This window comes from Larus michahellis, chromosome 18 (genome assembly GCF_964199755.1).
Source record: "Larus michahellis chromosome 18, bLarMic1.1, whole genome shotgun sequence".
Taxonomy (NCBI): domain Eukaryota; kingdom Metazoa; phylum Chordata; class Aves; order Charadriiformes; family Laridae; genus Larus; species Larus michahellis.
The window spans coordinates 2,675,772-2,691,973 of NC_133913.1; the positions used below are offsets into that span (position 1 = coordinate 2,675,772).

Below are 16,202 nucleotides of genomic sequence, written 5' to 3' on the forward strand. Positions count from 1 at the left end.
GGAGGAGTACTGGCCAAGTCCCTAGAGTCTGTTTATTCCTTTTTTTGTGGGATTTTTTTTTTTTTTTTTTTTGGAATCAAACTGTTCACATCACTCCAAGGTTATTTACAGAGGGGCACACGTTATTGAGCGCTATGGACTATGCCCTACTACCTAGTACAGCATATGCTAAAGTCAAAGGCAGTAAATGCTTTGGATAGCAGAGGAGCAGCGAGGATTTCTGGAGGCGGGGGGATGCGATAGAGGGAGTGTGTTCTTATGCAGCTCGTTGCAATATTATTGTTATTAGAGGGAATGGCTTTCAAGGGGTTAAAGTGCCAAGTGTAGGAGTGTATTAGGACTCCACTGGTGTAGGGGTGATGGGAGCAGCCACTGCTGTCTCCAGCACAGGCTTTTTAGAACAAAACGCAGGGGAACGACCCACCGGTGCCAAGCGGCTCCTGCAGGCAGGAGCATGGCCGCAGCTGGCAGCTCCTGGCTCCCCCCACCCCGCTCCTGAGGCTGGTGGGCTCGCTGCAGGAGGGGACGCGTTGCCCTTCCCTGCTGTGGCCAGGGCTGGGAGTGACCGGCGCGGTGCGGCGGCCTGGGAAGAGCACAGTGAGATGAGCAGGGGAAGGGCTGAGTACGGGCTGCTTGGCACTGCGACGCTGTCGGAGCCGTGTCCTTCCTGCTGCCCGCCCGCCCTGGCCAGCAAAGGGTTTTGGGGGACACGGGGTCCAGGCTGCACGCGTGCCCTGGGCTGTAGGACCATCTCCCCGTCCCTGGCAAAGCCATTGCTGCTGGGAGAATTCCTTCCCGCGGCTGCTCTCCGAGCCAGGTCTCCCCACCACCACTGTAAGACCTTTCGGTTGTCTCTACCGCCAGCCTTCCACGCTCACTCCTCTTCTGGTGCCGCTCTCCACTTCCCTCCTCCCCTGGGGTGGCGAGGAGATGCCCTGAGCGGAATCCACCCCCCAGGGCTCCCTTGCGCTCCTGTCCTCTGCGGCAGGAGCGTGGCGGTGGCTCTGCGGGTCAGCGCTGCCCACGGCGCGACAAACGGGCTCTGCAGAGGCAGGGTATGGCTCCGTGCTGCCCCTGCTCCTTCTCTGCAGGCTTCCTGCCCTCGCCCGAGGCTCCAGCTCTTTCTGTCAGTGCCGGGAAGCAGAAGCATTTCAGCCGTGTGTGTTACCCGTTGGCCGGTTCCCGTTCACCTCCCATTGCCAGGACCTTGTCCTGAGCATCGCTGGAGCGTGCCGGGCAAAATCCTCCTGAACTCCAGGCGTTGCGTATGGCCAAGATGTCGGATATGTGTGCATGTGCTTGTGGATTTCCAAGTGCACGAACCCCACCTGCCTCTTCCCCGGGGCTGGCAGGGAACGTGGGCCACCGCTGAGGTCTCCAAGCCAGCGCCGGGGGACGGGAAGGGAATCGCCTGCACAGAGCTGAGCGTCGCGTTGATTTTTTTCTGCTCCGACCATCACTCCTGGCTGCACGGACAGCATGAGCACCAAAGTAAATGGCAGACAGCAAATGCGGCGGGCGAGCTGCTCCCCCTGGATTGCATAGATCGGGGTGGGTTGTCACTCCAGCGAAAGGTCCGTTGGGTCGCAACTTTTCCTGCATATTTCTATTTACAGCAGCGCGCTGGGAACCCGGAGCGCCGGGGTTACAGTTTTCAGCCCAGGCCGTTGCTGGGCTTTCTGAGCACAGTGAAAAGCAGAGTGACAGCTGCGGGGTCCCTTCGGAGCCTGGTTTTCTGCAGGCTGTGACGGCAGCATCCCAGGGAGAACGCCGGGCGCGGGCCGGGGGTGCCGCCTGCTCCTTCATACCTGATTGTCCGGGCTGCCGCGGACGCCTTTGTTTTTGGGAGTCATCGGTAACTCCCTGGAAGCTCCAAACGGGGATGGGGTTGGACGGCGGGGCCCAGCGGCTGCTGGCGGGCGAGCAGCAGCGTTGCCTTTCACTGGAGAACCCAAAGTGCTTGAGGAACATTCACTCACAGCCTCACAGCATCTCCCGGGAGGTAGGGACAGGGCTGTCCCCCGGCGGGGAGGGGACAGAGGCAAACAGCTGGCGCCGAGCACGGGGTGACCTCCTCGGGGAGCCCGCTCTCCTGTCCTTGCTGGGCTGGAGGGGGTCCGTCCCCGACCACCCGCCCATCGTGTGCTTCTGGGAGTCCAGGGCAGGGGCAGTGTGCTTTCAGAGGGGGGAGGCACCGGCCCTGGGCTTCGGCTATTGCTCTCGGAGTGAAGATACGGTCAGTGTGGCTGGTGCCCACCGCGGCGGGGGCTCTTTGGCTGGTGGGACGTAAGGGGTCGTGGGGCACAGGGGGCTGGTGGGCAACACGGAAGCCCCCAGCCAGCACGGGAAAGTGCAGGGCTGGTGAAGGCACAGCCAGCCCAGCCCGAGAGGGAACTGCCAACTTTCCGCTTGTGCTGGGGTCGTTTCTCCCAGTAAGAGCTGGGATGAGACTCCCCTCGCAGTTCCCTTCCCACTGGGCTGGCAGGGACCGGCCGGCCAGAGGGATGCTCCCTCCCCCGGGGAGCAGATGGCTCCTCTTCTTCCAGTTTGGCAACTGGGAGGGTGATGAATAAGAAACCAGCGGGCTGAGGACAAGCAGCACCCAGCCACGAGACACAGGAGGGTCCTGGTGACTCGAGCACCGTCTTCTCCCTCTCTGGGCGCGGGGCCGGCGTGGGCTGGGGGAGCAGCAGGGATGGACGGCGGCGCTGGCTGGGCTCTGCCGGGGCGTCTCGCTCCAGCAGGCGCCTGCTCGAAGCGAAGGAGAAGCCGAGGTTGATGTCTACGACTATGGTTTCCCACCAGCCAGAAGAGCCGCCTGCCCGGGAGCGCCATCCCGCACCGGGCACCCCCCGGCACAGCCCGGTGGGTGGCGGAGGGGCCCTCGGCGGGCGAGCAGCTCTAGTAGGGAGCGAAGACGATGGGGCCCGGCGTGGTGCGGACGTGGGCTGGCGGCGTTCGGAAAAGGGCTGGTCCGAGGATCGGGGCTTGGAAGAGGGTGGTGGCCGCGGCTGGTCTCAGGGCGAGGGGGCCAGGCATGGCGCAGATGGCGGCCGTGGTGAGCGGGCTGGGCAGGAAGCGGGTCGCCAGGGTTTTGGTGAGATGCTTTTGCAAAGCCAGCTTGGACTGTGGAGAGGAGGAGGAGGAGGAGGAGGAGGAGAGAGACACTGTGAGGCACCCGGCTGCAGGAGAGCCCCCAGCCCCCCGCGTCAGCCCCAGCCCACGCTCACTCCCCGCTGAGCTCCCTGCACATCTCCGCAGCGAATCCAGCCCCGGCCCTGACCCAACGCAGGCTCCATCCCACAGGGTCCCTCGCTCGGCCGCTCCCGGGATGCCCCCATCGTGGTGACCTCCCCGGGGAGGTCCTCAGCCCCACCACCCCGACCCGGAGTCCTACGTGGTGTTTCTGCCCGCTGGGCCGTGCCCTGCAGCCGTGCTTCCCTTCCCTGGCATCACGTTTGCTGCCCAGCTCTCGCTGAGCTGCGCGTCCCTGCAAACCAAGCGCTTCGGCTGGGTTCGTTAACCGAGTTAACTGCGCCGCGCCGGCCCCAACGCCCATCCCAGCTCTCCCGTTCCTGAAACAGGTGGGAGGCTCACCAGTGCTGCCATTGTGAATGCTGTGGCCAGGGAAATCACGTTAGTCCCATGCTTTCCTTCCCCATCATAGACTCAAAACTCCTCTCACCGCTGCAGCACACCCTCCCAGGGGAGCAGCTTCCACGTGATAACGGGAACCAAGGCTCTTTTTCAGTGGTGCCCGGCGACAGGACAAGGGGTAACGGGCACAGACTTGCCCCTGGGAAGTTCCATCTCAACAGGAGGAGGAACTTCTTTGCTGTGAGGGTGGCAGAGCCCTGGCACAGGCTGCCCAGAGAGGTGGGGGAGTCTCCGTCTCTGGAGACATTCCAACCCCGCCTGGCCGCGTTCCTGTGCCACCTGTTGGAGCGGGGCCAGACGAGGCCCCAGAGATGATCCGAGGGCTGGAGCCCCTCTGCTGTGGGGACAGGCTGAGAGGGCTGGGGGGGTTCAGCCTGGAGAAGAGAAGGCTCCGGGGAGACCTTGGAGCCCCTTCCAGTCCCTAAAGGGTGGCCTACAGGAAGGATGGGGAGGGACTCTGGATCAGGGAGGGTAATGGTAGGACGAGGGGGAACAGTTTCAAGCTGAAGGAGGGGAGATTTAGATGGATATCAGGAAGAAATTCTTGGCTGTGAGGGTGGTGAGCCCCTGGCCCATGTCGCCCAGAGAAGCTGTGGCTGCCCCATCCCTGGAGGGGTTCAAGGCCAGGTTGGATGGGGCTTGGAGCAACCTGGGCTGGTGGGAGGTGTCCCTGCCCAGGGCAGGGGGTGGCACTGGATGATCTTTAAGGTCCCTTCCAACCCGAACCATTCTGTGATTCTGTGATCTCCAAGAGGTCCCTTCCAACTCCTACCGCTCTGTGATTCTGTGAAAAGCAGCCCCTGTGTCTCCCTGCAGGACACGGTCAACACGGCAAAGAGAGTTTCGGGGAGCAAACCGGGCGGGTGATTTGCAGACAGATACCTTGAGAATACTCACTGCGAGGGCAGCGTTCTTCTGCAGCTTGTTGTAGGGGCTGTACTTGGGCTTGGGCGGCTTCCCCGCCAGCCGGTCTTTGTGCCTCCGGCTGTTCATGTGCTGCGGGAGGAAAACAGCCCACTCACCCGGAGCTGGGACAGAGAGGGCAGACCCACGGCACTGCCTGGTGTCCACGAGGGACACCCATCACCTCCTCGCGGGGGACCGCCGGGCACCCCCCCCCAGCCCCCTGGTGCCCGCGCAGAGGGGTCCGCACGCCCCCGCGCCCGGTGTCCCAGCGCTGCCAGGCCTGGCGTCGTCACCTGTTTGAGCTGGGTCTCCGAGTTCACGTAGATCTCGCACACTTGGCAGTGAAACGCCTTGTTCTGGATGTTGATGCTGCCCTTGTTGCCGATCCGCTTGGACTTGTGGCCTGCCCGGGACAGGAGCTTGCCTCGGCCCCGCCGCATCTGGGTGCTGTGACCTTCCAGCATCGACTTGTGCTTGGCGCCTGGGGGACAGAGGGGACGCTCGGCAAACACCGACTTAGCAAACGATCCCCGCGCCGTGCCGAGTGCCGCGGCAGCAAGAAGGATGCCCTTGGAGCAACCTGCCCGACAGCACTATGTGTCCCCCCTCCCATAGGACCCCAGTCCCCCGCTCCCGCCAGCACTCGCAGGCGGAGGGGACAGGGAGCTGCCCAGGAGTCCGGACTCTTCCCAGGGACGCGGCAACCCATTTCCAAACCCTGCCAACCTCCCGTGGCCAGCTGTGCTTCCCGGGCAGACCAGAAATGCTCAGCTTCCCAGAGACATACCCCCACGTCTCTCTCCGTGTGCCAAGACCTTCGGAGAAATTGCTATTTTTAAGCGTGTGCCGGAGCCTGTCGCCTGGCCCCGGGCGGGAGCGCGGTCTGCAGCGCTGGGCACGCGTCGCCCGCCGCCCTGCAGCATCTGAGCTGTGCCCAAGGTCAGAGAGGATCCGGCCGCAGCGCCAGGAATAGCTCGGCAGGGTTGGAGGAGGCGGGGAAGGAGGAACCCGAAATCCCGGCACACCTGGGGACAGGGCGCTCTGTCCTGACCTTGCCAGCGCCGGGACGGCAGGGGCCGGGTGGGCAAGTAATTTAAGCCACCGCTAATTCATTCTATTTTTTAAGGCGTTAAGCAAGGAGCCCGCGTCCGTGTGACAGCCACGGAGGAGCACGAGCCTGCAAACGTTTTGTTTGTTTGTTCTTTTTCCCCCAAATCAGCTCCTGAATTTGTAACCGGAGCTGACAAAAGCAAAAGGACACGTTTGCAGCTAAGCCGCAGCGTGTCCTGAGCCGACCCCTGCGCTCGGCGGCTGCTGCCGCCCCGGCGGGTGCCCGGGGCTGGGGGGAACTGGTTCCCAGTCCTTGCTGAACTGGGGGAGAGGAGCCTCTTCCCTTTAAAACCGGGGTGCCCGTCCTTTAGCATCCTCCAGAGAAAGGGGCGAGCCGGGAGCTGGCGCTGCAGGGCCCGCAGACCCCCCAGCATCACGGCTGCCACCGCCCCACCACCGCCCCGGGGGGGTCCGGCTGCCCCCTCCTCCCCTCCCTGGGGGACCTTCACCACCCCCGGATGCCTGCCCGCCCCGGGGGGCTGCCCCGCGCAGCCGCGGGCCATCACGTGCCGCTGGGCTCCGAACCTCGTTAAATTCCCAAGGGGCTTCTCCAAACGAGCAGGAGCCCAAAGCACCCAGCTGCTTTTGGAGGGATTATCCTGGGTCTGACAGGGGCACCGGCACTCGGGTCGCTATCAGCTTAAAGACAAACTGCAACGGAATATAAAGCAGCCTCCAATCACTTGATTAAACCTATCTGAAAACGTCTTTAATTAAGAGACATGAACAATAAGATAGCGTTTGACCTTGTGAAAATTCACTCTGTAAGCCGCAGCACAGGTAAAACACAGCCGCGTGCCTTTGCAAGCCACCTTAATTAACCCTTTTTAATTAAAGTAACACTTGCTAAGGCTGGTCATTCCCCTGCAAGGCTGTTTGGTGGCGGGGCTTTGGACGGAGCCCAGGATGGAGCTGCGAGGGGCCCGTTCCCCCTCTGTCCCCCGCGCGGGCGATGCCCTTACCGGTGTTGTGAGCCTCCAGCTGGGACAGGGAGTTGACGGTCACCTTGCAGGTGGGACAGTAAAGGTGCTGTTTGCTCTTCTTCCCCTCCTTCTCGCTCTCGGGGGCCGAGCCGACGCTGCCACCCGACTCGGCTGCCTGCGCCTCGGCTGCCGGGGCGGCGGAGGAGGCCACGCTGGTGGCATCCGAGGTGCCCTCCGACAGCTCCGAGGCCGGTGGGGAGCCCAGCGGGGCCACGCTGCCCGACAGCTCTGACGGCGACTCCTCGGCGCCCGGCAGCAGCCCCAGGCTGCTGCACTCAGCCTCCGGCTCCGGCACGCCGTCGGCTTGAGCTGGTGACAGGGAAAGGAAAGCGGAAGCAGGGGGGGAAAGAAAGAAATAGGCAGAAAGAGAAAGTTCTCTGTGCTTGAACAGGTTTTTTGGATTCCAGAGATCACCCTCGTGTCCCCCCCAAGCCCATCTCGGGCACTGTCTGCTCACACTCATCCCTGTGGTGGACGGCTCTTCCCAAGGTCTCTCCCATGACCGCTTTTTTCCGCAGCTCGTGGCAGCCGGGCTCAGCTCAAAAGCCCGGTGAGCTCCAGCGCTGCCGCGGCTCGGGTGGAGCTGCCTCCTCCCAGCCCCGTCCCCGGAGCCCTGGGGATGTGCGAGCCCTCATCAGGAGGGGACGCAGGGAACGCGCCCTCTCCTGCAGCCCTCAGCTCCCAGAGGCACCAACTGCGGGGGAACCACCTGCCATGAGCTGCCCAGGCTCCTGCGCTGGATTTCCACCCCTTCCCCGTGATGCTGTCTCCGGCCAGGCACCCCGGGGTCGCCAGTGGAGCACAAAAAGCTCATTTATTAGCGCTTGCGGTGGCACTGACGCCGCAGTAACCACAGCCCTCCTCAGCCTGACCAGCGACTGACCGTGGGATGCTCCCACACGAGGCTGCTGCGGTCCAGGATTTAATCGGGCTCTTGAGGATGCTGCAGCCACAGCAGGGCTGTAACGCAAACGCCGCCGCACCCCCGGGAACCGGCCCCGTCGCTCACTCCGGGGTCCCGGGCGGCCAACGCGGCCCCCTCCCGCCCCCCTGCCACGTACCTGTGCTGCCGGGGTCCCCGCTGCCCTCGGGGCTGGGGGACAAGTCGGCTGCGCCGTCCCGGCCGGCAGCCACCGCCGCAGCCCCTGCCGCCGCCTTCTGCTTGTTCTTCATGGCTTCGATGGCTTTCAGCCTCCGTGCGTGCTTGTGGCCCTTGTAGTGGGCTTCTGCCTGGTTCTGGGGAGGGAGAGATGGGGACGGGCGCGTCGGTGCTGCGGCCGGACAGATGGACGGACAGAGGGAGGACGGGTGATGGGGTCAGCCCCGGGCCATGGCTGCTCGGACACTTTTTCCACCTCCCCCGGTGACATTCATCCCCAGGGCCACCTCGGAGGTGGCATTTTGGGCTGGGTGCAGCGCAAAGCCGCTTTCCTCCTCCTGCCAGATCGCGCTGCACACAAATGTATTCAGGCTGAGGTATCACTTTGCTAAGACACGGCCGCATTGCGCGGCCAAGATAAGGACCCTGCTCTGATTAAATGCATCAAGTCACTCTCAAAAGAAGCTTTCAGGCAAAATTTATGACTTCAGGACCGTACAATGAATTTTCTAGCTGTAAAAATAAAATAAAAAAGGATGCTGGTGGGGGAGGACACGTCTCCCATTGTAACCTAGCGGGTGTCTAACACGCAATTTACATTCACGGGCTTCTTTCTCCCAGCGAACGCTGAATAATGAAGTGCACGTCGATGGGTTCATGCCTGCACCAAACCGATAAAAACATGCACAAAAGAAAATCACCCGCACATTTGTGTACTTCACAGCTGGGGACAATGCCACATTGTCCCCCAAAACCAACTAGAGTTTAGCAATTTATGGAAACCAAATCCAATATGAATTAAGACACTGTACCACTGAGCAGCACGGATTAATTGCGCGGCGTTCTCAGAGGCCGGCTGAGGCTCCCTGCACTCATAGGAAGAAGCATCCCATCCCTTCCCTCCCCCCGTGGCGTTCCAAGGGCTGGGAACGGTGTCCGGGGCCGGGCAGCGCCGGGTACGTACGTGGGAAAGCGCGAGGCCCGTCGGAGCGCGGGGCCTCATTAGCAAACACAATGAACCTCCCCAGATAATGGGGCCAGGATGCAGCCTAAGTAGGTCACCCCGGCCCCGCTCTGCACAGAGACACGAGTGGCACGAGGGTCCGTGCCAGCCCGCGCCCTCCCGCCGACGTGCCCTTGTGGGGGGACCCAGGCAGGGACGGCAGAACATGGGGTGCCCGCGAGGGCAGTGGGAGCGCGTGGTGGGACCGACTAATCCCGGCACCGCACTTCCAGCCGGGATGCAGCTGGGAACGGGAGAGCGATGCTTTTCCCCCAGCCGCTTGGCTTCAGGGCAGAATAACGAAGCGCAGAAACGCTGAGCCTGCGCTCGGGGCCGTCGTCCCATGGGTGCTCAGCGCTGCCTCGCTCCCCCAGGAAGGGATGGCCGAGGCCAGGGGATGCTGCCAGGCTTGCAGCTCCGTAGGCAACGCGTGTGCTGGGCTGAGCGTGCAAGGCTCCTGCTTCCACCCCTGCCATGCACACCCTGCGTGCCCTGAACATCCTGCGTGCCCTGAACATCCTGCGTGCCATGCACACCCTGCACGCCCGCCATGCACACCCTGCGAGCCATGCACACCCTGCACGCCCACCATGCACACCCTGCGTGCCATGCACACCCTGCGAGCCATGCACACCCTGCACGCCCACCATGCACACCCTGCGTGCCATGCACACCCTGCAGCCACAGCACCAAGGAGTGCGTGGACTGGCTCCGGGTGAGCGGGGCCAGCCCCAGCGAGGGGCTCCGAGGTGCTGCCCGTGCGGAGGAGACTCTGGCCGCTCCGCTCCGAGCCCCGCAAACCCCCATCCCTCTCCTGCCGGCTCCGAAGGGAGAATTCCCTTTCAAACCTCTTTATCAGTTTCCCCACAAAAGATCAGCTGTGCGCGATTCATTACTGCGGGGATCAATGAATGTTTCCTTCCTCCCCCCTACAAGGCGGGTGATTTACTTGGAATAAAAGGCAGGGAAAAAAAAATCCCCACCTGCCACAGCAGAGCTCTGGGAAGCCAAGACAGGGAAGATTATACTCAGCTCCCAAGGACCAGATATGAATTGCACGGGCTGATAAAACAGCTTAAGCGCAAACACGGAGACCAAGGCAGCAGGGAACAGACCCGAACACGATGCCGAGGAGCGGGGAGAGCCAGCGTGGCAAACGGAGGGTACGGCCCCCCCCGGGAGCGCCTGTGTCGTGGGCAGGGAGGTGTCGGAGGAGACGTCAGCGCGGGGCCGCCGCAGAGCCAGGGCGGGCAGAGCTGCGAGGGACTGTCGCCTGTGCCACCGATGTCCCCGTCGTGGGATGCCCCTGCTCAGCCCCAGGCGCTGGCACCGACACAGGCCCCGCGCATCCCGCCACCCACCCGGCCCCGCTTACCGCAGAGTTGAAGCGCAGGTGGCAGATGTTGCAGGAGATGAACTGCTTCTTCTTGAGCGGGGCGGGCACGCCGAAGGTGTGGCTGATCACCGCCTTCTGCACCGGGTCCATCTGGAAGGGGAGGGAAGGCAGAGGGCGGCTGGGTGCCGTGCCGCGATGGTCACCCCGGCTCGGCACCGCGACCCGGCCATGCCCATGCCTGCCAGGGAGCACTGGCAGAGCTCCGGGTGGCTGCGGCGGCGGAGCCGCCCCGACTGCCATGGAGGGACCCCCGCACGGGGCAAGACGCTGCGGCGATGCCCGTTCTCGTCCTTTTTAAGCCATCCCTGAAAAATCCAAACCGGTGGGGGCCAAACGCCTGCTGCGGTCTGGCAGAGGGGACGAGGCCGCTGCAGGGGCACAGACTGCGGACCCCCATCCTCCCCGGCCCCGTCGTACTCCCCTGTGTGTCCCCTCTCCCCCCATCACAGACACCAATGTCACAGACAGCAATTTGTTTCTGCTTGAGCTGCCAGTTGCTGTCCTCGACCTCCCAGTGCCAGGGCGATTTTCCCAGACCCTCAGCAGGAGCAGAAACCACCAAAACAGGGGGGCAGAGGCGATCAAAACCAGCAACCGGCCATTAATCCTCCACGTGCTCTTGCCCAGGGAGCCGGAACGTCCCCGGTGAAAGCCGAGGGCGCGAGCGGAGCCACGTGTGCCTGCTGCTTGCCCAGGACGCTGCCCGGCGCAGGCGGGGGCCGGGGCAGGAGGGACGGCGGTGCCCACGGCCACCGCTCGCCCGAGGCAAAGCCACCCCGGGCTGCCCCGCTCCCAGCCGGGCGTGCGCTTCGCCTGCTCCAATCCAATGACGAGACGGATGACTTGGGAGCCTGCGCAGCCCCGGGTGTCGCACCGAGGACGGGCAGGGACACGGAACGGCCCCAGAGCCCTGCCGTGAGCCGCGTCCCTGCCCAAGCCCAGCGACGGCACGCGGGGGCTGCCGGCGAGGCAGATGCTGCCGGCTGATGACAGCCCCCGGCGCTTCTGTCTCTGCCCAGCGCTCGGCGTCATTCCTCAGCCCGGGCAGCAAACTTGTCCGAAAAGCCATAATTGTTTTAAACAAAATGCATTTATTAAGGGAGGGAAAAATAAGAATAACCTCTTTGTTCGAGCGTGGCTATAATCTATAATGCAAGTATTGTTCCCCTACCCTGTGGCATAGGAAGATTATCTTATCTGAGTCCTGCTGTCAGTAGAGCCTTGGGTTTTCAGGCGATCGTATTTCTCTGCAAAGCTATTTCGTTGCTGAGACAGGTGCATCAGTCTTGGAGGCACATGCCTGGACAACGGAGCCATTATCAAGACCCCAAATTCCTTTCCAGGAGTGAGCAGAATGGTAAAAGCAGGTGATTAATGAAGCGCCTGTTCGCTACGAAATTTTACTCAACTTATCTGGCATATAAATGAAGAGGCATCTGGGGTTCGGCGGAGACCCCGGAGGAAGCTACAGATGGCGAAGACGCTGCTCCACCCCTGGCGACAAGCATTGCAGCATCCCCCCTCGCCGCCCGTCTGCAGGCAGGCGCGGGGCCGGCGCGTTTTCCAGAGATACACCCGCCTTTTCCACGCAAAGAAAAAGAAAAACGGCTCCAACCTCGACAGCGTGCGGCGCTGGAAGCCCAGCCCGGCTCCATCCGGCACGGCAGCACCGCGCGCATCCCAAGCTGGGATGCCACCCGAGAGCCCTTGTGCTTTGCTCCACGTGAAAATACAAACCCACTGTCAATCTTCTCCCTGGCGCAGGCACTCACTGCTATTTCGGACAGGAGACAGACGCCCCCCCCGCGCTCCCCCGGCACCGGCGAGGGTCGGTGCCGCAGCGGTACGTACCGCTGCCCGCAGCCAGGTGGGTTGAGGCTCTTCCCGGCGGTTCCCAGTAAAACAGACCCGAGAGCAGAGGCTTTGGGCACCGCACACGTGGAGAATAAAGATCTTGGCTTTATAGGCAATTCTTATTGACTCACATTACTTTATTTATCCCTGGATGTTCCTACCGATATAAATAGAGATCCCTGCGCTCAGCTCCCTGCCGGCCACCGAGGTCAGAAAGGGGAATTCGCGGGGACGCAGCATCGGTTGCGTCTCCTGCCGTGGCTCTGCGAGGGGCTGCTGGGTCCTGGGGATTTGCAACACCCCAAAAGCTGGCAAGGGCCCTTCCAGCACGAAACGCGCCTTCTGCGTCGCCTTAGGATTATTATTTTTTTTTTCCCCTGCTGTGGTTGCTTTAAGGGGCAGGAGAGCTCAGCTTGGAAAGGTTTCACTCGCTCCAGAGTAAAACATCCGCTGGGTTCATGAGAGCCTTGTGACCTGCTCAAAGCGTTCTGCTGCGCGGTCGCAAACAGCTCCCGCTCCGCCGGGCAGCGCCCGATCCTGCCCAGCATCGCCAGTAAGCAAAGGCAAACCCCCCCGATTCCTCTGTACAGCAATTCACACACGGCAGCTCTCCCAAAAAGTGAAATACCCTGACTGAGGCCCCCTCCCACCCTCCCAAATTCCCCCTGAGGCTCACGGATACTTGGGCAGAGAAATGAGGAGCCTCCAGCCCGGCTCTGGGGCACGGCGATGCTCGAGCCCTGCGGGGGTGGGGACTCTGCTCGGGGTCCCTGCGAAGCCGCCTGCCCGGGCATGACGCTGAGCCTTCGCAGCCCCAGCCTCAGCCCCTTCTCCAGCACAAACGCACCCCGCTGAGGCGGCTCCCGCCCCCGGAGGATCCGCATCCTCCATCCGCAGCCACCATCACGCGCCGGGCTCGGGGCCGAGCTCACAGCAATCAACACAAGGTGCCCTAACCGCCGGGACAGCCTCCCCCAGCACCTCCATCCCCGCGGCCCACGCGGCCCCACAGAGCACGGCAGCAGCTCGACGGGGCTGCGTGGCTCCGGCAAGTGCCAGGGATCCGTTTCCCAAATTATTAGTATTGTTTTTCAGCAACACGGCTCTGGAGAACACGTGCCAAGGCGGGGGCAGGCGGGAGCCCGGGAGAACAAACAACAGGGTCTGGTTCAAGTCAGCTACTGACTCCAGTGACTAAAAAAAGGAGCCCAGACAAAGAGCAGCCACCTTTATGGCATCAAAAAAATCCTCCTCTCCTGTGTTTCTGCTTGTTAGCACAGGGAGAGACAGGCTAGAGCTGGGATTTCAAAAGAGCTTAAAGGAGTTAGACGGCTGAATCCCATTCAACAGCAACAGGAACCCTGTACTTAATTTCTACGGCCGACTTTGAAGATCTCGGTGATAATTCGCACCTTCTGAGCACGTTTAATCTCAAAGCCGCTTACAAAAGGCCAGGAAAGTCCCGTTTCCAGGCTCACGAGGGAAAAAAACAGGCATTTACCAAACCCAACGAAGTCCATCCTGCCTCTGCGGGGGGAGCAGCTCCCCGTCCCGCTCCCCGCTGCCCCTCGGCAGAGCAAAACCTGCTCCTCCACGATGCCGGGAGCCGGCTCCCAGGGGAATCCCAGGCAGCTGAACCACCAGGGACACAAAGCAGGGCAAGAGAGGGGTCCGGGAGCTGGTCCCAGCCCTCCCACAGCAAGAGGCGTGGGGCCGTGCCCGGGGGGGACGGGGACCCCGGCCCAGCTGAGAGCAGCCTGGGGAGAGCAGCACGGACGGGGACAACCCGAGACGCTGCCCTGTGTCTTTGTGCACATCCACGTCGGTTTAGGTATATAACAGAGCATCTCGCCGAGACGCGTTTAACTGCATAACACAAGCGCTTAGTCGGCGGTTCGAGGTTGGGGACGCTGAGCCTGGTCCCACAGCGACCGGGCTCGCCCGACACCCGCAGCACCAGCCACATCCCCTGGATCGTCACACTCCTCCTCTCTTTCTTTCCTTTTCTTTCTTTATTTTTTCAACTAATGAACTGCTCCCCAGAGCTACTTTATTACTATTGATTCCAGGAGCAAAATCCAATTGATCTCGGTTAAAACGAACCAGCTTTTTAATTCTGGTGTATGCGGGCGACGGCTGGGCAGGAACCACTCTGAGCTAAGGGCAGGGTGGGCGCGTTGCACCGTCATCCAGCACCCAAAGACCCCAGTAATTAAGGCAGAAATGATCTGGCGGGGTTCGAGGAGTGGTGCCGTGTAGAAGAGGGACCACTGCAGGGGAGGAGGGTCCGGCGGCCGATGCCCACCCGCCCCCGGGGACTCACCGTGTTGAAGTTGGGGAAGAGGTTGAGCGGTGACGTCCCGTTGAGCCTGAAGGTCAGAAAGTGCTTGATGTCCAAAGGGGGATGAAGGGGACGGCCGGGGATAGGCAACGACGCGAGGAGGGGGCTGCTGTGTCCGGAGGGACCTGGGCAGGCAGAGGGGAAAGAGCAGCGTTAGCGGTGGTGGCCCCTGCTTGCAGCGGGGGGGACAGGCAACGCAGGGACACGGCATGTGGGGACATGGCACACGGTCTCCGGACCTCCTTGGCGAAAGCCCCCAGCCCAGGGTGGCCCTGGGCCCCCCGCTGCCTTTTGGGCTCCAAACCAGCATCCCGGCTCAAAGCCACCTTCACGTCAGAGCGTCGACACGCTCAGGGGTTCGCTCCCAAACCCCCCGAAAGGCGTCACAACCTCTCCCGGGAAAACAACCCCTTCCCCGGGCTCTCCCTCGCCGGCACCACAGGGGCTGCTCCTTCCCGGGGCCGCTGCTTCTGCGGCTGCCGGCAGCAGCCGAGGCGAGCGCTGGGCTGAGCCGCCCCTGCCACCGCACGGCGCCAGGCTTCAATTTTGGGTGCCCCCTGGTCCCATCCAAGCTGCGCGGGCACCCCAGCTCTGCCCCTCCAGGGGTATTTTGCGTGGAAGCCCCCGGGGACGGGGACACCCCTGGGAAGGAGGGAAGGCCAAGCAGAGGGGCTCTGTCCCCAGCCCACTCCCCGTCCCCGTCCCAGCGCGTCGCCCCACTCGGCGGCCCCGGGGCGATGGTTCCCCACCTGGACTCATCCACCCCCCCCCCCACCCCGGCACAGCACCCTCTGACCCACGGAGAGCCGGGGCTGGGCTCCTGCACCTGTGAGAGCCAGGAAAAAAGCTAAAACAAACAAACAAGCGAATAAAATACAATAAATCAGAAAAGGTTTCAAAACACTGAAAGCCAGAAAAGCCCATTCGCATCTCACGTGGCTTCACACCTCCCCCAGCCCTGTCCCTCCACCGGGAACAAGGACAAGGCCAACGTTCCTTTTTCTTTTTTGTTTGATTTTTGATTTCTGGGTTCTTTTTCGCCTCGAAGGCGGTTGTGGAGCCCCGGTGCAGCATCACCCCCAGCCCACTGCCCCGGTGCCGAGGGCAGCCCCAGCCCCTCATGGGAGGACGGGAGCAGCCGGTGCCCTGGGGGGTGTCACAAACACCAACCGGGAGCCACAATCCCCGGTGCCGCTTTGGGACCCTGCCGAGGCACCCGCCCCCTGCAGCCCCCCCAGCCCTGACCCTGGCCGGGCAGGATGGGGACCCCCGGCTGGCGGCGGGTGCTGCTCCCCCGGCGCTTCACTGTTCGCTCCGCCGGCGGAAGGCGGGCTGGTGCGGGAGCCGAGATGCAAATCTGAAATGCAAAGTTTGAGAGATTTGCTGAATTTGAGCAGCGAGCGCGGCCCCCGCGGGCACCGACGACCTCTTTCTGGGAGAGCGCACACGGGCGGCTCTGCAGCGGCACCGGAGCCGTCCCCGAGCCAGGCCTGACTCCGGGGAAAAATTACAGTTTGCTTCATCAGGCGTGCATTGATCGAGTTAATTCCAGAGTCGCCCAGAAGGGAAATCTGGGAAACTGTTTTAAAAATAAATAAATAAAATTACTGCAACAGCGACGAGGGAGGGAGCAAAAGCAAGCAGAAATGGGTGAACGATGCATAATTAACCTTCTGAGGCGTGAAACAGTATTTCTGCATCAAATCATCGGAGACGGCACGGCCGGCGCCCGGAGAGCCGGCCCCCGGGGACCCCCAGCCCGCACGCACGGCCATGACCCCGCGGAGCAGCAGCAGCTACAGCAGCGGCATTTCGGGTCGGATTGAGGGGTTTCCACTTGCCTTTGTCAGTAC

At 62.5% G+C, this 16,202-nt stretch overlaps 1 protein-coding gene across 6 annotated transcripts in view; it reads right to left on the bottom strand.

Moving 5' to 3' along the window:
* Positions 1-72: 72 nt before the first annotated feature.
* Positions 73-16,202, bottom strand: part of ZNF385C (zinc finger protein 385C) — an 82,767-nt gene continuing 66,637 nt past the window's right edge. For 4 of the 6 annotated variants that reach the window (XM_074561566.1, XM_074561569.1, XM_074561568.1 and 1 more), the window contains exons 3-9: positions 14,332-14,474; positions 10,134-10,244; positions 7,718-7,892; positions 6,636-6,965; positions 4,857-5,044; positions 4,540-4,653; positions 79-3,126 (exon numbers count right to left, since the gene is read on the bottom strand). In XM_074561566.1, coding sequence (XP_074417667.1) covers positions 2,902-3,126; positions 4,540-4,653; positions 4,857-5,044; positions 6,636-6,965; positions 7,718-7,892; positions 10,134-10,244; positions 14,332-14,474 — 1,286 coding nt within the window. In that variant the 3' untranslated portion in view covers positions 79-2,901. Of the gene's footprint in view, positions 3,127-4,539; positions 4,654-4,856; positions 5,045-6,635; positions 6,966-7,717; positions 7,893-10,133; positions 10,245-14,331; positions 14,475-16,202 lie in introns of all 6 variants that reach the window. The other 2 variants (XM_074561571.1, XM_074561567.1) reach the window with 2 other exon arrangements.